This window comes from Antrostomus carolinensis, unplaced genomic scaffold, assembly GCF_000700745.2.
Source record: "Antrostomus carolinensis isolate BGI_N321 unplaced genomic scaffold, ASM70074v2 scaffold25376, whole genome shotgun sequence".
Taxonomy (NCBI): domain Eukaryota; kingdom Metazoa; phylum Chordata; class Aves; order Caprimulgiformes; family Caprimulgidae; genus Antrostomus; species Antrostomus carolinensis.
In genome coordinates, this window is record NW_010320149.1 from 12,350 (window position 1) to 34,664 (window position 22,315).

Consider the following 22,315-nt stretch of genomic DNA (forward strand, 5'->3'; position numbering starts at 1 on the left):
GAATTCCATTATTGCCAAATGTATTTCAGCCAAATGGTTTAATCATAATTAACCAGGAAAAGTAGTGTTCCTGGATTTTTTGTTATTGATGGATATGTACTTTAGATATTGTGCTGCTGTCAGACTGCATTAGGCAAAATGGAATGATTAGCGTAACTGTAGTTTTCATGGCCTGACAGCTGCTTACTTCGCCTCTAACCTTTATCTGAGCTTTCTGTGCAAGCCCGAACTACCGTGGAATGTAATCTTAATTAGAAGATGTTAGCTAGCAAAATAATGGTTCTAGCAAAAAAATATTCCAACGAAGCCTATGTATTCTTGATATGATAAAACACATTACTATAGATGACAAAAACAAGAGATCATAAATTAACATGTCTTGTTTAAATGTGGTGCTACTAAGCTGATTTTTTTTTTTTTTTTTTTAGTCCTCTGCAGTCACAATTTTAATAAATTTAAGTTGCTACAGCTTGGTTCCAGTTGAGACTACTTTTTTATATTTATGATGCACAGAAAATCAGGAGATTGAGAGCTCTCATTACATACAAAGAAGCAAATACTACTTAAGAGTCTTGAAAGCGGTGTTTATTTTTTTAATTCAATTTAAAAAATATTTTAACAAACATGGCATCCTAAATAAAACCCCCCCTTTTTTTTTTTTTTTTTTAAGAAAAAAACCAAACCAAACAAACAAATGAAAAAAAAACCCCAGACATCCTGCTAATTAAAAAAACTGGAAGATTTAAATTTCAGGTAGAATCCTAACATTTTCAGGAGTGTAAATTTTAACCCTCCCAAGGTGCTGCTTTTGGTGTAAGTCTCTTCTGTGATCCACTCCACAATCTCTGTAGTTGAAAATGTTGGATTATTTACATTGTCTTAATCACCATTTTAAGGACAGTGCACTTAACTCAGTCTCTGCCTATTATGTTCTCATACTTTTGCCCTGACTTTTTTTGCACTCCATCAATTTGATGCTATATAAAAACCTTGTAAATGTTTTAGCTTTTTTTTTTTTTTAAGATCTTTGAAATGCGTGAGGAAATATAAAGCTCAAAATATTTTTGTCTGTTTCAAATTCAGTTTACTTTGCCAGGAGGTGAAAGTTGTTTTTACTTTTAGATGCTATCAGTTTTTATCTTCTGGGGCATGAAGGACAGATACTTCAGACAATGGTACAAAACATAGTGTAAATACAGGGAACGAAGGACATGGTGGTACAGAATCTGGTGCATCTGGCACTGTGACCAGGAGCTAGTGAGCCTGCCTGGCTGGACCTGACTGCTCACCAAGGGTGAACTGATGCCTTGCTACTGCCTTCCCTGGGCTTGATGGCCCAAAGCTGCCCACCTGTGCTAGCACCTTGCAGCTGTGTGTAGAAGATTAGAGCTTTTGGTTTTGGGAATCTTGCAAAGAATCAGTGCAAAATCCAACTGTACATTAAAAATGACTGTCTTGTTTGAAGTTATTATTTTGTGATTTGTGTACATTCTCTTTAGAGTCCATATTGGAAGGAAGCCCTTAATATTTTGAAACTGGTGGTATCTCGATCAGCAAGCCTTGTTGTACCTAATGATATTCCAAAGTCTTATGGAGGTGACATTGGTTCTCCTGAAATCTCTTTCACAAAAATTTTTAATAATGTATCCAAGGAGCTACCTGGGAAGACCTTAGATTTTCATTTTGATATATCAGAGGTAATTATTATGTTTAAATTACAATGCAGTAATTACTTTCTGGTGCAAACTTGGATTTAGTTTCTGTTAGCCTTCTGCATTTGTATGTTTTAAAATAAATATCATTTTTAAGAATGGCAAATTTTTAAGTTTTACGTGCATATTACTAGAGTCATACTGAAAGATAAACATTTTGCCTTTTTTCACTCTTTGAATGTCTGAATGAGAGTTAATTACCAAAAGTCAGTAGGATTTTTCTCAAGGGTATTTCACCTGTGTCAGAGAGCAGGCTAACGCAGCTGGCTGCTGCTTGCAGCTGAATGTTCCAGGCTTTCATCAAACGGAGGGTTGTGCATTCAGGGGCTGAGAGGATTAAAACCCTGTACTGCACTTTTGGCATGACTTCGGAGAAGGGAGAAAATTTAAAGGAAAGGATTAGGATACAGAATATAGGAACCTCAGTGTGAGGTGGACACAACTGGAGAAAAACTTCCTGTAATTAAAAACAACACCCCTGCTCCCCAATTAGGGTTCGTGAGAACTGAAAATAATATATTAATATAACTGATACTCATTCTATGTCTGAAAAGGGAAGCATAGCCAAATGACTGCACTGTAATATAGGGATGTGAAAGTTGTAGAAACTTGAGAAGTAGTAAATAATAAGGGCTCCTGGTTGAAGCTGACCCTGGATAATGACTGGAGATATAGATGTCTTGGGAGCATTACTTAAATTGGTAAGTTAATTTCTTACTGGAAATTTCAGTGCATGCAAATAATTGACAGACAAGATGAATTCCCACAGAGTTCATTGGAGTAGCATTTGCTGTTGGAAGGGCTGAATTTGATCTTTGGTTTTCAGAAATCTGTGTGTTAGTGCAGTTGCTACTCTGTGAAAATAATTTGTTCACGTCTGTGAATGATTCTGTAGGAAGCTTTGCATCTTTTAAACTTAGAACACAGTTGGTTTTAAAGTGTGTTTGAAAAAATATAACTGGATTGTCAGCATAAAACTTGCATAATTCAGAAAAATCACAAGTTGGCAGAATGGCAGTCTTCTGCATAGAGTAGAAGTATTCAGCTTTGTATTTGCCAGCATACCAATGCCCAGTGGATTAGGCATGGGCTTCACAGAATGCTTAAAAAAAACCCCAGACAAACCCTCCTACATTTTATATAATACTCAATTCTGAAATTGAATGTGTAGTCTTTACTAATACAGATTTGAATTTTAAGAAAGTATTTGTTGTCTTCAATAGACACCAATTATTGGGAATAAGTATGGTGATCAACACAGTGCAGCTGGTAGAAATGGGAAGCCAAAAGTCATTGCTGTTACCCGGAGCACTTCTTCAACTTCATCAGGCTCCAATTCAAATGCATTAGTTCCTGTCAGCTGGAAGAGACCACAACTGTCTCAGGTACGTTGTGTCTCAAGGACATTATACATATATTATAGACAAGTGTTTATGAATGTGTATAAAAAAGCTTGTTTAAATGTAATTTGAAGGCTGTATAGCAAAACAATAAATGTATACATCATAAACTAAGAGCTAATACTGGTGAAAACAAAAATTGGTAAGATTGTTTTAGAGGATGTCAACATGCAAGATGACTAGTTAAAAATGCAGACAGTTTGCATTTTTACCTGGACCTCAAGCAAATGCCTTGCTATGTGATTTTCTTTGTTACATTTTTCAGAGGAGAACTAGGGAGAAGCTAATGAACGTGCTTTCTCTGTGTGGTCCAGAATCTGGTCTTCCCAAGAATCCTTCAGTAAGTGATGATGGTGGTTTGGTTTGGTTTTTAAATTCCAGTAGTGAGAATGCTGTTGTGTTTTCAGGTATTGATGAAGTTATAAAGAGTGGTTTTTGACAAACTGGTTTTGGTTCAATAATTCACAAATCCAAGTGAAGAATTAAAAAGAGATGGAATCATAAGTAATGAATTACTGTTATTCGTCAAGTAGTCCAGTGGGCACTGTTTACTGGACAGGCTTCAAGACAGTATTTAAATTCAACCAAAGCTAATGTTGCAGTGTCAGGGAGTTTAGGTCAGTCTTATAGGGTGACGACTATATGTTTTAAAGCAAAGGTAAATTACTAGTATTAATTCTTAATTTTTATCTTATGTGGTTATTGAAACAAGATTTTTTTAAAGTCTTTGGACTGGAACTCAAATCTTTCCTCTCCAGGAAAAGAGCTGCTACTAAGGAGCTCTGTTCATCAGACTGATCCTTAATACTTTTTCTCAACATTTTGCATTATTCACAGAAGAGCAGGACTACACTGCCACTCTGAATAGTGTATTGTGTGTTCAAGGCTGCACATATGAATTTTAATTTTCTTGCCTAGAAGAGGGACTTGGAACTAGATCTTCTGAGTAAATTTCTATCTAGTCCATTATAAATATGATGTGCTTTAGAGAGAAGGGGCAGCAATGGCTGAGGACTGCAAGGATGTTGATGCTGTGTTGGAAATACCATAGAATCCATTGAAAATGACCAGTGGATCACATGGCTTCAAACTAACATGGACAGCAGTAGGAGCAGTAGTCTTAACTTTTGAGTAAAAATAGGCCGATGATGTTACTTCTGTGTACAACACAGGAAAGGCCTCCATTGGCGTACTAAGCTTCATGGTGGTGATGACATTAAGAGCTTTCAAAATAAAGTGAGTTATCATCTACCTTGGTTAGCATCTAGACTATTTTTTTTTACTGTGACATAGAAGGTCTTTGCTGGGAAAAAATATTGATGGGAAGTGGATCTTTAGTAGAGGAGTGTAAACTAAATAAAATCAGATGCCTGAAAGCTGAAACTGAAAAGATTTTTGAAAGTTCAAATGGAAATAAACAGCAAATTGTAATTTCTGAAGATTATCATCACTGGAAGCCAGCATTGGATGCCTTGTTATACAGCCCTTCCACAGAAACTGATAGGCAAAAATTACATGGCCTGTGTCATGTGGGTGATTACTGTGATGGATTTTTTGTTCTTAAGTTTGACTAACATTGTGGTTATGAAAATGAAGGTTCAGGGATATATTTTTTTTCTTTATTTGTCCCTCTGCAACTCTCAGTTACATTAAGGAGAGAATTATATCAGTAGTTTACAGATATAGTTTAAAATCCAACTAGTCTTGAAACAAATTGCAGTCTGCACTTGCCGTAGTGTTACCATGATAGTGGTAAGGTAACTGCCACTAATGCCATTAAATTGCAGGGAGCAGGATAGCTGATTTTTGCAGTTACAGAAGTTGGAAGTTTTTATTTCTATACACCTATCTGCAGGTTGTGTTTTCTTCTAATGAAGACTTGGAAGTTGGAGATCAACAAACTAGTCTTATTTCAACAACAGAAGAAGTGATTCAAGAGGAGGAAGTGGCTGTAGAAGACAATACCAGTGAACAACAGTTTGGAGTTTTTAAAGACTTTGACTTTTTAGATGTTGAATTGGAAGATGCAGAGGTGAGACCTTGGGATTTCTTCTGTGTATTTCCATTTGAGAACATTTTAAAAATTAGGTTATGTTGGTGCAATTCTGAGGAATTGGCAGCTCTTCTAACTAATACAATTGGGAAGAATTTATGACACGATTGAACTTAACTTGTACGATAAAGAAACCTGTGGCACAAACTTTGCAGTGTGAGTTGTTGCAAATTGTTGAGTGTTTCTTGTGGGAGGGTTGGGATTTTTGGGGAGAGATTAACTGACTGAACCTGAAAGTGAAGTGATATGACAGTATAAGCCGATAATGACAGGATAAACATCTAGGTATGATGCAGTAGAAAACTTAATTATGGAACAGTATGTTAAGAAAATTGTGTAATCTTTGTTCCTGATGTTTTTGCATTTTGAAAACATGAAGAATAGCTTTGAAAGTTACAAACTGTGTGATATACTATCTCATTATATACAATTGACTTGGTCATCATAATTGCTTGCATTGACTTTGACGTTATATCTGCTTTGTTGCTGTTCTTACATTTCCTCTACTTCTCTTTCTGTCAAAAAAGAGAGAGGGGAGGTAAAACAAAAATGAATATCAAGAAATAGTAAAGATTCTGTTAACAGTTGTTACTTGTTTGGGATAAATAAAAGCCTTGAGTCCAGAATTTGTTAAAGCTTAAAGTAGGACTGTAGAAGGACTGGGGAGAAGAAATCAAATGCTTTGTAGTTTATGTCAGTGCTTTTGTTGCAGTCTAGACAAAATATTGAATTAGTAATGGAGACTTTTGCAGATCATGAGTCAACAAGTTACTATGAAGAATATCTGCCTATCTAAACCCTAAGATTGTTCTTCTGATTAATCTAACCCTTTTTACAAAATCTTGCTCTTTTTTCCCCCTAATATTTTAGCTTTATTTCACTTTCTTCATGCCTCCTGTGTATTGCTTCACTTCAGCCAATATTCGCATCCTCTAGGAAAAGTACAGGCTCATTATAGTCTATTGCATATATGTGACCACATACTATACAGATACAATTTCCTATATTGAAGTATTCAAACAGTTCAGAATCATCAAGGCTCAATAGTAGTATAATTTTTTTTTAACACTATATGGGACTTTGCAGGTAGGATGCCAAAATTTGAAAACTTTGCCAAACCAAGTTAATCTTTAACTTAATTTTCTATATTACTTTAATAGCAGAACATAATGAAGAAAGGCAATTTCTTTCTCATTACTTGCCTGTATGCAACATGTAGTGCTATACTTTCAAAAAGAAAAAAGAAAAAAAAAAGTACAACTTCTATGCATTTAGGGCATTACATATACATGATGCACTTGATATAAGAGCTGCTCAGCTCTGCACTAGAAATAGAGAATGTTCTTTGTTTCTAGTAATTGAATGTCAACAGTATGAACTGGGGCTTTTACGTTAAAATCTGAGTAATGTTCAGATTAAATTTAAGTGCTTCAGCCCACAGTGGTACTACTTTGTTGTTGTTGAGATTCTTTTGCTTTACCATAACTTTTCACCTTTTTTGGAGCAAAACACAACACTAAGAGAGAAAGAGACTGCAAAATCTTTAGTTTACTCTGCGTGTTTAACACGTCATGATGATCTCATAAGTCACCACAAGAGACAATCAGTTTTGGAGCCCATACTTGCACATTCGGGGCTAGATGTGGGATTTTCAGAACTGTCTGTAGACTAGCAAAGTGAACTGATCAGGTTTTCCGTCTTACTTAGATGGATTATTGAAGTTTGACAAAGTTCTTGAGAGAGATTGTTACTGTACTTATGAATTAAAACACTCCTGTTTTGAAGATACGGATTTCACTTAGTATGTTGGGTGTTTAAAACTGAAGTATCCCAGCTTTGAAATGTACAAACAGAAAGGATCTTACTGTTGGTGCATTTCATAAAACTGACACAAAGTAGCTGGTGGAACAGTTAATGAAGACATGGTTTTTCTACAACCTGTAGAACGTTGTAGACATTCAATTAATGTTGGTGGTACTTTGTCAATTTGATGTGGTCAGTTTAAATTCATGTGTGTTAGTTAAAGAATTTAATTTAATGTTTGTTGAAACAGTTGCTTTACATGTTACGCTAGAGAAAATGTATCATGAGCATGCTGGTTTTAGTGTTTTGTCATCATTTTGTTTATTTTTTTTTTTAATCAGTCTCCCATTAGAAAGAGAAATTATTTTAAATACTAGCTTTTTGACTAAAACTTTTTTTCAGAGCTTGAATCAGTCTCTTACTGTTGGCAAATCTTGTGTAATAAAAGATTTTTCCCTGGTTCTAGAGTATCTTTAAGTGTTTGTCCTCGTTCTTTCTAATTATATGTGTTTTCCTTTTTGCTAACCAGGAGCTGCAGGTAAGTTGCAGCCTGGTGTCCTGGCTTGTTCCTCTGTTGTTGTCTGTGGTGTGTTTGTTCTTTCTAGTCAGATATATAAAATTGATACTGATATAGTTCTAGATTATATATTGAGTTACTTTCCAAGAAGATATTCAAAAGATTTCTACTTCATTTGCCATATATTTTAATTTATCTACAAACATCATTTAACCAAGGTATTTAAAATTTTAATAAAATTAAAGGGCTGATTGAAACTCTGTTCATAATGCATTCAGTATTTGTGTTTTCTGTATTGCATTTGTGTATTGATTTTATTATGTTGAAACTCGTACATACATACATGTGCAAACCTTTTTATTACAGGGTGAAAGCATGGACAACTTCAACTGGGGCGTTCGCAGGCGCTCTCTGGACAGTATTGACAAAGGAGACACACCGTCTCTTCAAGAATGTCAGTACTCTGGTAGCACACCCAGCTTGAACTTGACCAACCAAGAAGATACTGATGAGTCTTCAGAAGAAGAAGCAGCCCTGACTGCCAGTCAGATACTGTCTCGTTCACAGATGGTAAGTTATTTTTCTGTGAAAGGAATCTGAGAACTTAAGCTTTCACTTGTACATTTAATGAACAAATACGGCTTACACTAAATTAATGTGGCTAAGCTTCTTTTTCATAACAACATCAATGAAGGAAAACTTACTCAGATAACAGGTTTATAATTCTAGTACAACATTCATATTTTTTTCATTGTCTTTGTACTTACTATATTTATATAAATACAAACACTACATTGCATGTGTTTATAATAAAGTGTGTGTCTTTTTAGATTCCTAGCTTTTAAAAAAAACTCAATATAGTAAATAAGAACAAGAGCAGTAAGTGATCCCATGGGAGCCTCAGTTGTGTTTAACCACTGAAATTGCTAATTTAATTATGGATTTTGAAACATATGTGCATATAACTGAGGAAAGTTAAGAATGCTGGCCACTCAGAAGTGTCTCTGCATTACATAAATTAGGAGAAAATTGACTGGATGGGGAGCAGCAGTAATAGTATGCCACTTTTCAGACTTTAGGCAAAGTTTTATTAATATTGGCCATAACAAAGAGCTCTGCTCTTCAGTGGTTTTGGTCTAACATTTCACCAGTGCCAAAGACCTTTAAGAACAAGAAAGGAAATAATTTGCTGGATCCCAAGGATAATCTCAAAGTTATCTTCAAAGTTAAATGTTACGAAAATGTATGTGATGCTTGCAATAGCTCTAGTGTAAAGCTGTTAAACTTGTAATATGTAAATAAATTCAAATATCTAAGCATACTGAAACAGCCTATTTCAAAATTAATGTGTTTTTACCCCTGTAATTTGTATGTTTTGTAAACTATGAAGAATTCAACATTTCTTTCTTTTCTGTTAGTTAAACAGTGATTCTGCCATAGATGAAACAATATCAGATCATGCTGGTTTATCACTTCAGTCTCAAGATTCCACTAGCAGTGTGGGAACAGAAGAGGTGCTTCAAATCAGAACTGAGACCCCAAGTTTGGAGGCTTCTCCTCTAGATAACTCTAGCAACCAGCTGCCTGAGGTGGGGAGAAATGTGGGCTGGTGCATGGCTGATTTGGGCTCCTTCTAGTGTTCAGTAGCAACTTTGGCTTTCTTTTCAACTGAATTTTCATCTGTTACGTTGATTATTTGATTTGCTTTTAATATTTCTAACCTGTTGGAATGTTCTTACAAAATGTTCCCTCAGTATGAAAACTACTTGGGATGGACGGAGGGAACTTACTACAGGTTAAAAATATTCTTGACGGGCTGGTAATGATCATTTCATGGTGCAGAATGAAAATAGGCTAATATGGAAGATGCTTTTACTTGATATGGTTGAAATCCTTCTTGAGCAACATTTTCTTTCAAATACTTTTTTTTTTGCTTTCTTTGGGTTAATATGATTGGTGCTATATGGGAATAAAACCTCAGGCCAGCTGTGTTAGCAATTGGTTCCATTAAATAATCCTTTAAAAAAGACCACAGATGCTAGTGGTATACTTTTTTGTAAAGGCCTGTGTGGACCAAGACAGATTTCAAGCCAATGGCCGCCTGCAAATCTGTGAGTACTTCAGTTTCTTGGTTTTTAAAATCTTTTGAATAATTTGAAATTTAAAAAACCTAATTTAAAATAAAACTCTCGTCTGCTACAATTCCTACGATATTTAGCAGTTGTAGCTAAAACCTCTATTTGTTGGGGTTTTTTTCTTGAATCTGAAGTGGCTTTGTTTAGGTGGACTTTTTATCTCTTCAGTTAAAATTATTGATGCTACTGGCAGTCTTATTTTTATTTGGACAAGCATTGCTAATCCCATCTTTAACAGCATATACGGTTTTATTGAGTTTTCCAGAAAATTAAACTATTCCTGCATGTATTTGAATAACCAGTGCACAGTTTACACTTAGGAATGAGTCTTCAGCCAACTTGGTTTAAACAGTTGACTGACTGGTTCAAGTGACTGCTGTTTCTGAACAAAGGCTCTAGCCTACCTGTTTGCTACCTAGAAAATCACTCTTATTAACAGGTGAACCACCCACCTAGCTAACATTTAATGAAGATAACTATAAGAATAAAAGACATACTTAGAGTACAACAAAGGGAAAGCGTGGGTGACTGGCTTCCTGTGATAAAATCCTCATCTTCTAAAAGTGACTTCTAAAATTGTGACTTTTATAAAGCAGCTTTTTCTCACATTTTCCCGTTAGGATTATCTGGATGGGGGGTTTTTTAAGTGTTTGGGTACATTGCAGTTGATACATACTCTCAACTTTTGTAGATTTTTTTTTTTTTTTTTTTTTTTTGTAGAGCACCTGTGCTTAGATTGTCAAACAACAAATTGTTCTGTTAGCGCTTTATGTGGTTGTCTGCAACATGCATTTTTGTTCCAATAGAATTTTGGGTGAGGAAGAAGAACACTTAATCTGGATTTTTTTTTTTTCCACATAGGATAGATGTTTTATGTTAAGATTTCAAAAAGGAGAAACTGGGATTTTATAGAACTAAATTCGCCATGATAAAACTTTTTTGTCTTCTCCATTGTTCAACTGTGATACTTTCTCAACTGTAACTCATTTTTATATTTTCGTAGTTTTTTCTGAGACTGCCTTTATACTTGGATTCATTGTTCTTCTGCATCTCCCTTTATAAAATCACTGTACTTCTGGTAATCCAGGTGAAAACATTCACAGAAAAACAGCACCAATGTCACTAAAAATGCTGAAAACATTTAAACCAGGCTGTTAATTTCATGAATAGGCAGCATCCAGAAAAAATTGCTATATCAAAAAAAAGAAGAAAAGGCTACAAATGGATATAAATACAATCACTAAATATGATGTATTCTGGCTTTATTTTGTGCTTGTTAGAACATGGAATTCAGTCAAATACATGTGTTTTCTTCAAGCGCAGTTCAAACACTCATCTCTCGACAAGAGTTAGCTATCTAGTTGAATTTTGTTGCTAAAAGTAGAGCTGGCTTTATGCCTCTTAACAGAATGAGCTTGAAAATACACACATGATCAACTCACTTTGAAAAATTTGTGAAGCCAGTAAAACTGATTTTGTTCCAAATTCTTACACTGCATGACTCGCAGCATAGCGCAGTTGTTTTTTTCCTATGCTCGTATACTTTATATATAACTCTTTCAACATGGGCATTACATTACGTGCCAAGTGTCAGTTATCAAAATATTTTTAATATATATCAAAATTTATCTAAGGTAAAATAAAAAAAAATTGAAGCCATTACTTAAAAACGTGTGTGTGTGTGTGTGTGTGCTGCTTAGATGCAGTCAAGTTCTTTATTTCTCTTGTAGGGATGCTGAAGAGTTAAGTAGTTTACTTAAATGTATTTGACTGATTCCCAGTAATAGCACGTATCTTTGCAAAAAAGACAGAAAGGACATTGCACATTCCAGTTCAGAATGTACGGTCTCACTTGTAAGAATATTTTCAGTTTTATACAATAAGTTTTACAAGCTTAAGTATATGAAAGTTTCTGACTAAAATTATTCGCTATTTTACTCACTTGCAGTGTGGACTTACGAAGGAATAGTTTACTAGAAGTAATTTTCCTTAGGTTCTGTGGTTTTGTCAACTACATAAATCACATTTTCAAGATACTTTTTCAAGAACATGCATGTTGGTAGTAAAGACATGTCCAGTGTTACACAGAAAACTTCAGAAATCAGGAGTCATGGCACTATGAAGACTAACTTAGCTGTAGATTTATTAACTAGTAATTAGTACTTAAATATTCTCTAAAAGAGTGTCCCTCGTATGTACGTCTTCCAGACATGATCAGTGCAGCTCTGTATTGTATCTTAACATCTGTAATAGAAATGGACCACTGCTTCTATGCAAATTATTTTGCTGTGGTATTGTAAGAGTCTTGCGTTGCTGTGTGCTCAGTGTGACAAAATGGCTGTTCTGTACAGTAAGATTTCAGATTTAACTTTTACGAAAGAGGCATTAGAAGTGAGGTCACTAGCTCTGTCAAATGACAGCAGTGTCACAGAGGAGTACCATAGTCAAAGTGAGACAGGTTCACTGTGAAAGAAAATGATATAGTTCTGTTTAAAGCTGAATTGTCTTTTTTAATATGTGTGCAGTTACTTATCTGTCAGAGGATCTCTTTAGACTGATGAAAGCTATGATGTGCTGTGTATGCTTAGAGGCTGTCCAAAAGTTTGTTGACCAGTCTTGGATATGCCAGTAGACAAAGACCAGCACACTAGGAATGAAGATGTGTGATAATTTGTGCCTTTAGGAAATAGCAGGTACATGAAACTGTTATTTTTATTCCACAGGAAAATCCAGTAAAAGGTTTCAAATGGATTCATCATAAATTAACTAAGTCTGAATCCCCCTGTTCAATATAGCAATGTTAATGAGTACAATAATGTTAATGGAGGAAGAGGGAAGGGAAAAAAGGTCATTCTATTACCTACCTGAGTTTAGTCATCATCTCTTTATAATTACCAATGATTGAAAGCCTACATTTAGAGTTTCAGAGTTTTAAACCCTTAAATCTCCCCTTTAACAGTACTCTTATTAACAGTAATGGCAAAATAATAAAAATAGTGGAATGTCCCTTTTCCATTCTTCATGTGTTACATTGTTGGTCAGTTATGCTTTAGAAACTTGTTGAAATGGAGAGTGGAAAGGAGCAGAAATGTTGTGTACTGGTTCCAGACCCCAAAGGCAAGCATGAGGCAGTCGTTTTGGTCCTTACCTAGAAAAGTAAAATATGAAAGTGTTGATTGTGTTTGTTGTGATGTAAATGTGTTTGAGGCTATTTGCAGGTATTTTCCTGGGAGTGTTCTCTTAACAGATTTAATTGAGTATATTTGAGAAATTGTATTTGCTATAAATAATAAGTCATATTCTAGGCTATTAATGTTAACTAAAAGTTATAAACATTACAAATAGACTGCCCGTCTTTGCTCAAATAAAACTGTGTGAACAATCCAAAGCACTGAATGATTAAGGTATAAATGGATATTTGTAAACATTTTTTAATAACTGTTACTTTCCCTTAATGAAAACTGGTAAGAATGCATAAGCCCTGACAATAAAAGTAATAACAGTATCTTTGATTCACAGGAAGGTGGTTCAACAGTAAGGGATGAACAGGTTAGCACTGCTAGTGAGGATACTGGGTCGTATTTATTACAAGAACAACAAGACTGTCTGGTCTGTCATGAATCTCTTGAGTTGGAAGAGGCTCCAGAACTGGCAGAGGCAGCAGCTCCTGAGAGCTATTCTGAATCTGTCTGTGAAGAGGATGTCACTCTTGCTTTGAAAGAGCTAGATGAGAGGTGTGAAGAAGAAGAAGCTGACTTCTCTGCTTTGTCTAGGTAAGATTAATATTGGTTCTAAGTGATAGAAATTACATGTTATCAGTTCATGAATCAGCTAAAGACTTTGTCATGGTGTGAGGTTTTCCATGAATCCCATAATAAAAGTGTCTAAAATGATGTTTTGTGTGTCTGAAATAATGGTTGTTTGGCCTTGCATGTTGTAGGCAATAAGCTCAGTGCTTTGCTCAGCAGGTGTTTCTCTACAGGGAAAACAGCTCTGCGGGAAAATATGAGAATTCTTGAATAAAAGAAATCTCACACATTTCTTTACCATCAATAGGATAGAAATGGGAAAAGAGGTCAGAGGATGTTTTTGGAGCATTTTCTTGGCAGCCACCAGCTGCAAACAGTTTAACATAGAAAAGTCCTTGAACTGCTCTGAATTATGGCAGAACCTATTTTGGCACCCAAAGACAGGAAAAGACAGGAAAAAAAAATGGTTTGTTTTGTTTTTAATCGAAGCTTCTGTAGGAGTCAGGCCAGTTTGTCTTTGAATTTGCCCAAGGTTTATTTTTAGTGTTAAGCTGAATTACTCTTGTATATTTGTAAGACATTTTTAAGTAAGATAACATTTTCCCATTTTTTAATATGGAGAGCAAAAATAACTATTGAGAGGAAAAGTTATAGTTAGTTCTAGCTGATTGAGTCATATTTAAAGTGAAACCCTTAGTCCCTTGAAAGTAACAGTCTAAGAAGGAGGGAAAACAAACCAAAAACCCCAAAACAAAAACAAAACAAAACTTCCAAATTGTTCATAGGCCTGTTCATACTTAACATTTGTTCAGAAGTTTAGATTGAATAATACATAGACTTAGTGTATATAGGAACATAGAGTTAGTGTACATTCTGTCAGAGAGATCATTTAAGGAGCCTTTTACAGAAAAGGACACAACAGGAGCTGTAAAAGACTAAGTCATTTGAGAAGGTTCTACTGGAACAGGGACAGAGAAATTAAATCTTTGAATCCCATGTACAACCTACTGCAATATGCCTTGCAAGAATTAAAGGCCAATATCAGTTAATAGCAGTTTATTTCCTAATGTACAACTGAAAACATCTCTTAAGGTTTTAGTTCATTTCCACTAAGTGAACAAACAAAAACCCCATAGCTCTAATTTGAAGAGTGACAGAAGTGATTATTTACAGGGGTGATACACTAGGTACAAAATATTTGAAAATCTTCCTGAAGCTTTGCTTACAGATATTATTCAAAAGGATTGCATCTTAGCTTTTGAGCTTTGTGCTACTAAAATGAATGTACCTAAAAACAGCACCCACACTTCTTGTTTTAAACATGTTTAAGTCTTGTTTAAGACATACTTGGTGCTGCTGTGAATAAGTGGTTGTTGTAGAAAAAAACAGTATGTGTTTAAAAAATTGTTTAAATAAACTATCTGTACTTGCAGTCCTCCCACGAATATTTTTGCTGAGTAAGTGCAATTATACAAGAAGAACTGTCAAAATGTATCGTTCATTGTAATAATACAGAAAATGTTAACAATTAAGTTAATGATTGTAAGTAGTAGCATTGATTAATTTATAGTTTGATATTTTTATTGGAGGTTTGGTGCCTAATGGAAAGTGTGACTGCAGAATGCTCTTTGAACAAAGGCCTGTTAAATTGATTGCCCATAAAAATGAAAGTGTCTCTTCATTCACTTATGTTACTTAAGGCAGTTATAAAATAGTATTACACTGCTAAATGAGTTTTTGTGTTTCTCTTAAGGAAAGATAATTTGTTATAGATACTGGTGGACCATATGTTTAGATGAATAAAAATTTGAAGAATTGAATGTTAATTCAGTTATTGGGGGCAAGAAAAAAAATAAGTTTGAGTGGTGTGTATATATAGTGCTGTATATAGCTATATATAACCTAGAGATAGCCCTTTGTCTGTAGATATGCATAGAAATAACATGTTTTAATAAACTTTGGAGGTATTTGAGAGTATAAGCAATCTTTTGTATTGTAGTAGCAAAAGTTTTTATTTTTTTACTCTTTTCTTGGTTCAGTTGCCTTAGTTGCTTTTTATTTTACAAAACACTATTCTGAATTCCAAATTCTACTTTTTTGCTTCTTAACAAAATGAAGGGTTTTTCCCCTAAAAAATTTACTGAGGAGTTTGTTTCTGTTTTTTGTTATTTGTAGCCAAGATGAAGAAGAACAGGATGGTTTTGCAGAAGTACAGACTTCTCCACCTCCTTCACCGTTTCTTTCTGCCATATTGGCAGCTTTCCAACCCGTGGCATATGATGATGAAGAGCAGGCCTGGCGCTGCCACGTCAATCAGATGCTATCAGATACAGATGGATCTTGTGCTGTCTATACATTTCACGTCTTCTCAAGATTATTTCAGGTCAGTGAATTTCCAGTGTGTGGTTGTTTTGTCTGAAATAATTTCGTCCTGCTTTCAGAACTATTCTTTCCCTCTGTAACTGCAAAAGCCGTAAGATTATGGTAGCAGAAGCCTTAGAAAGCAAATCAAAGCAAGAAAAAAATAACATTGCTAAAAACATGTATATGGTCATACAGTATTTTCCATGGGATATGTGCCGTATTTATTGTCTAGGAGTGATTCTACTCAGAAAAAAAAAAACAGCTCAAAAAAAGTTTCAGTGTTTCTTGCATGCTCTTAGTGCAGGTTGTCTCTCTTTATTTTCTAAACGTCACCTAGGTTCTGTGCTGATTACAGAATTAATGACTTCCTCCAGGGTTTTGTGTGAGATTCATTATTACAGGATCACAGCATGACAGGCAGTAATGAATTTATCTTGCATCTGTCTTGTGATAAAAGGTTTTTTTTCTGCAGAGAAGTAATTGAAACACCAGGAGATCCACTAAAGCTGGAAGTTTCAAATGCCTCTCTAACTATATTTTCTTCATCCAGCGCAAAATGCCTATGGCTTAATTTTTCTGGCTCCCTCCTCCCTCTATGTAGGGGGTGTGTTTTTTACATTTTCAAAGTGGTACCACGTGGACATTATTCTTTGCAACTTCTTATGGGATAGGAGAAGCACAGTTATTCCATTTTATTTACAGGCAATGTGCTAAGTGAGCTAAGAGCAGATTCAGTACTACAAACCAAGACCTTACAACTCCAACCCTTTCTTATATCTCCAGAGTTAATTTTGCATGCTGTTTGGTGTATCGTAATAAATTTCTCATTGAAAGTCTCACTTTATTTTACCACAGTAGCACACGCTTTATCCCATATGTATGGGCAGGTTTAATGTTAGTACCATGAGTAACTTACATGTGGAGAATTCATACTCTACCTTATCCATGGAATAACTTGTTTGTGTGTCTATACCCATTTTCCATTTTTAGTTGAGCTAAGCATTTTGCCACAGTGCTGCAAAATTCCTGTTACTGGTTTTAGATTTTTCTCTTTTTGCTTCATCTAGACATCACAGATTTAGTTGCTCTGTATTATATTAAAGCTTAGCTGCAGTTGGTTATCACACTTTAATTCATTTCCTGAAAGTGGTGAAACGGAAGTTCATATTCTCTTGTGTTCATTAAAGAGGGAGCTAGAAAGAAAGGTGACACTTTCTGTGGCTTAACAGGATAGCTCTCAGTCAGCTGGAAAGGTGGATACTCTGCGAAAAGGGGCAATAGCTATCCAGGGCTCAGGCCAAGGCAAAGAAGTGTTCCTGAGGAGCTGTTACTGGGTACAGAGGAGGCTCAAAATTATTGAATGAGACCCCGGAGACCTTGTTTGACTGGACTTTTCCATTTTGCCGCTGGCTCCTACACTGTGTTTAGCTTTGCAGCTGTAAATATAATCTTTGTGTAGTTTTATTGTACATGTAACTGTCTAGGATTTATGAAATAATATATAGTAAAGTGCAGTGTTGTATTAGGCCAAGCTGACAGTGTACGTAATTGAACATGATATATACATAGGACTGATTTTTCGAAGAAGGTAGAAACCCTGTAGATGGCAGTTTTGGACCCAGATTGTGCTACGTGGGTTGTATTCTGGCTCATAAAAATCTTGTATACAATTTTTGGCAACACAAACAGTTGAAAATGAATCAAACTACTATCTCTACTGCATAAATACAAATAGTCATCCAGCTATACTGATTATAAAGTCCTAGATGTGAAAGGAGTAATTGTCTTTATAGATACAGGCTGGTTTTATTTATTGAATGATTGCATTTTCTGGAGCTAGTTTTACATAAATATGCAGAGTAAATTATGCATTAGTTTGTAACTTAATGACAAAAATATATGCTGTCATGGTGGAAATTTGCCGTGAAATTCTTAATCTAAAAAGCCAGAGGAGGAGGGGTAGCAAAATACAGTGTAAAATAAATGTTTTTCTGATTTGATTTCTAGACCATTCAAAGAAAGTTTGTATCTATAACAAATGATTCAGTCAGCTTTCTTGGCGAAAGTCTACAGCGCATTGGAACAAAATTTAAAAGTTCTCTGGAAGTGATGATGTTATGTTCAGAATGTCCGACAGTCTTTGTGGATGCGGAAACGGTAAAAATCTCATCAACTTACATGTTGAAATATCTGTCTGCTTAAACATTTTTATGTAACGTACAAAACAATGTTTTAACGTTTGGAAAATAGCAATGCTCAAAAAGATTTTCAAAGGTTTGAATAAAATGTGTTAATTATATTTTTGCCTTTTAAAAGATTGCTCTCTAACATCCCTAATTGAAACATCTGAATAATTTTGGGATGTAAAAAAACCAAACATGCTTTTTATAATTAAAATCAGAAAGGAAATAAAATGTTAGGTGGCCACTATGTATCATAAACATTTTAAAACACAATTAAGAAGTGTATTTTCTCAAAAAATAACCTCCACCTGTAACAGTGAGCAGTAAAGGAACTTACTGAAACTAGGTATCACTTAAATTCCCTTGCTATTCTTTATCTTCTCTGCTTGTTCATCTTTATTCCGTATTCTTTGCACAGTGAAGAAAAAGGAATACTACTTATCTAGCAGCAACTTTGCAGTTTTAAATTGTATTTTTTATGTATGTATTCAATGATGCATGAGGAAAACATTCTACCTACAAATATACAATGAAAGCTTTGAATTGTTTGTTGTTATGCAAGTTGAAATCTTGGGTTATAATAAATATTAATGTGAGAAGTCAGCTAAGTGTTCAGCAGCTGTCAAAAAAAGCTGTGCTAGAATAACTAAGAGAAGAGACAGGAAAACAGAAAACACAATTGAGCGAATGTACATATCCCCAGTACAACTACATCCTGAATTTTAGGGGCAGTTCTTGTCCCCTGCTCTCAGAGGAAATACATTGGAACTGGAAAAGGTTCCAAGCAAGATCATAAGGATTATGAAATATATGGAATGGCTTCCATATAAGATATGAGTATGCAGGCTAGGACTTTCCAGCCCTTTAGAAGAGAAATCTGTCCACAGATGCCTTGATTGTCATGGAAAACTGATGGAAATTATTGTATTGTTGTCTTATTTGATGTTAAGGGTGATCAAATTAAGCTAGCTGTGACTTTCAAAACATACAGAACCAAAGATGGGGGGCTTCATGTGATATGTAATCAAACTGTGAAACCCTCTCCTTTTTTGCAGGGTCTGTTCATGTTTTTAAAAAAGCAACAAAATAAATTCTTGAAAGAAATAGCCCTAGATAGATTTTTGAATATGCAGAACAACATGTTGACAGAGGCTAAGAAAGCATTCTGGAGCAAGTGGGTCACCACATGCTTTGCCCTTCCTTAAGCAACTGCTATTAGATATTGTCAGATGGGGGACTGAGATAGACAGATCTTTGGCCTTAACCCAGCGTGAGACTCTTCTCTTGACCTGTTTTTTTTCCCTTGGTGCTAGGAGGCAGCTCAGCTTTTATGCTCTCACTTTAGAATACAGGGACTAAAAAAGCACGATACAGTTAGTGCATTTCAGGGGAACGAAGTGTAATGAGTTTTGTTTAACTTTAAAAGCAGTAGAAATTAACCAAAAGACATTTGTTTGGGATAAGAACTCACAGAAGAATTACATTAGTGTCTAGCTAGAACAGCATGTGTGTTTTAAAAAATAAATAAGTAAATATATATATAAATACAAATATTAAAAATGAATAATAAATATCATTTATATGCACACAAGTATACAGACTTGTGTGTATATATATGTGCATATGTGTTCACCTACACACATTAGTGTTATTACATTGGCAAATACTGTGTAGATAAGTCTTTCCTCTCCAAACGATTTAATTCAAATGAACCTACTTGTTTATTAGATTACTTCTCACCAAGAAAGAACGGTTAATCCAAAATAATGTTCATGCACAAATCTTTGGTTTCCTGACGTCTGCTCATGCATACAAGATTGGCATTTGATTCAAATTTGACCTTTGATTTATTCAGAAAGTAGTTTTCAGCAGAAAGATGCCCCCTTAGATCAAAGCATGGGTTCACAAGCGATTTGTGAGTGGCTCATGGGGTACCACTGATACAAGGTGCCCACCGACTTCTTTGCACTTTTATGTTATTGCACACCTGGAGTGCAGAGTGGCACCGTGCCACAGAGCCATAACTCGCTTCTTGGTTGATGTGGACACAGAGGTTGGGAATAGCAGTGTCTTAGTATGGTTGATGCACTTGAAAAACATTTAAGTGTCATTCCCACCCCTGCCTGAGCAATGCAGGATACTGTGTCTACAGTCTTGTGCTTGAGCTTTCAAGCTCACCTAGAGGTACCAGGTAACAGGGATTGGAGAAAAGTACAGAGCTCTTAATGTGTGCAAGGGGTGACCAACGTGAGGGACAAAGCATCGTGTTAGAGGCATGATTATTACAGGAAGTGACAGGAGAAGGATTAATAAGAAAAAACTAAGTGGAAATAAAACTACAGGGAGAAATGATGTGGAGGAAAGCTGAGGTAGCAGCCCCTGAAGGAAAAACAGATTTTGAAGTTATATCGAAAAAGGCAAAGTCATTAATGGTAGAAAATTCTTCAAATATCCAACAGTTCCTGCTCTGACAGTTCCTGGTTCCTACTGACTGAAGCCTTTGCTGGTGGTGTAGTTTGTATATTGAGAAGGGCAAGTAACCCTCACTAGACAGTCCTTAGGTTGCTACAGGAGAAATCCAGCAGTACCTTTTTTCCTGCTGCAGTCGATTCTTTTTACACTAGCTGTGTGTATATCAAATATTATTATTTTTGAAAGATCTAAAAATCCCTTTGAAATCTCTCTTTCAGATGCTAACTAGGTACTGCCCTTCTTATTTTGGAATCAAAACTGTTGTACACTGATTTAACTGATACATCTGTGTTAGTTAGTTCACTAACTCAAAGGTGTCACAAACGATTTGTACCCAGCTAATTCTAATTTGATTGTTTTTACAAATGTGGACTTGGAATTCCATATTATATAATTTAGACTGTACGGATTATAGTCAGATGTTACATGACAATAGAGGTGATTGCTTTTATCTTTCAGCTAATGTCTTGTGGCCTGCTAGAAACATTGAAGTTCAGTGTTCTAGAGCTCCAAGAACACTTGGATACCTATAATGTCAAAAGAGAGGCAGCAGAACAGGTGAGTCTCTTGTATTTCAAAACAAAAAATATTAGAACCTATTCATCAAGAAAATGTTGCAGGTCAACACAAGTATTTAAAAGGAAATTATGAGAAATAAATTCTGAAATGAAATCCTGTTTCCTTTTCTTACTGCTATTCTATGTATATAATCAGAACCTGAGGTTTTTCTTCTGTGTAATTCAATTTGTTGCACATATTTCTGAAGTGGAATTTGAATATATAGGATTGCACAAATACAGTAGCATTGGGGAAAGAGCATTTGTAATTTAGAAATACTCTTTTAAAAATATTCAAATATTTTAAACATGGATATCAATAAATCGTGGTAATTTTTTTCTTTATGAATGTTCTGGCTTATTTTATTAGACTAGAAGGGTGGGATTCACCTCTGGATTAAGATATTTACAGATAACAATTTATATGTGAATTAAGTGCCTTAACACGCAGAGTATTGAGTCAATACAATAAAAGAAATCAAGCAAGCAATGCATTTTATCTTAATATAGGTACTGACTTGTTGCTTAACTTAACAGGTCTTTAGGCTTCTTTTTGTTGACTGGATCTCCGCTGACTGGGTGCTTAATGGGCACTTAAACAGTCGTGTCATACATAGACATATAAATTTAGGTCTCTCATCCTCCAGCTGGGTCCCATGGAGGCTGACATTTCTGTCAGTTATTTAGCATACTACAGTTTAGTTTTCAAGGTATACATTAGTGGTTTTATCCTCTTTGCAAAGAAACACAAAGTTTTAAAGTTGAGAATTTCTGTAGCAAGGGTCTGTATATTTGTTTTTGTGAACTTTATGGTGAAGTTGAGGAAGGAAGATAATAACTTCAGAAAACTGAAACAGATGAGATTTCTATTTCAATAGCCAAAAGAAATCACGGATCTACGATCAGGTTTGCAGGTACAGGGAGGTAATATATGGAGGTTTTGCTGTAGAGAAAAAATAATTCCAAGGAAAATTAAGCATTGATTTGAAGGAACTTTTTACTAATTTCAGCAGCCTGTGAGGCCATGACAATGGCCATAAAGGCGAGTTTGAGTGATGTGAGAGAGAACCAGAATTCAAGCTGTGACGTCTGGGCAGAGCTGTATTTTGCAGCACAAGTGGCTTCTTGTTTCTTGATCACACTGAGTTTATTAGGAAGTGATGGCCTCTGCCTTGCAAAGATAGCTGACAGCTCATCTGTTGAATAGAAGAGACGTCCACTTTTTTGTGGAAAGGATCTCAAAAGAAACAGAGTTTCCTCAAAACCAATGCTAAAGTATGCCACACCGCACTGTTAATGTGGAGAAATTGTTTCTAGGATCCAAGCCAGCATTTCTGCAAAAGTTGCTGCATTTTTTGCCCTGCTCTGTG

General features: G+C 35.2%; 1 protein-coding gene across 1 annotated transcript in view; it reads left to right on the forward strand.

Annotated features, from left to right (window-relative positions):
• Nucleotides 1-22,315, forward strand: part of LOC104526148 (protein furry homolog-like) — a gene marked incomplete at its 5' end in the record, with an annotated part of 44,943 nt that overhangs the window by 11,057 nt on the left and 11,571 nt on the right. The window contains 11 exons of the mRNA XM_029085329.1: nt 1,500-1,697; nt 2,936-3,097; nt 3,378-3,452; nt 4,968-5,144; nt 7,498-7,506; nt 7,852-8,055; nt 8,904-9,074; nt 13,140-13,393; nt 15,545-15,752; nt 17,741-17,890; nt 20,848-20,946. Of these exons, the coding sequence (XP_028941162.1) occupies nt 1,500-1,697; nt 2,936-3,097; nt 3,378-3,452; nt 4,968-5,144; nt 7,498-7,506; nt 7,852-8,055; nt 8,904-9,074; nt 13,140-13,393; nt 15,545-15,752; nt 17,741-17,890; nt 20,848-20,946 (1,707 nt within the window). The remainder of the gene's footprint in view (nt 1-1,499; nt 1,698-2,935; nt 3,098-3,377; nt 3,453-4,967; nt 5,145-7,497; nt 7,507-7,851; nt 8,056-8,903; nt 9,075-13,139; nt 13,394-15,544; nt 15,753-17,740; nt 17,891-20,847; nt 20,947-22,315) is intronic.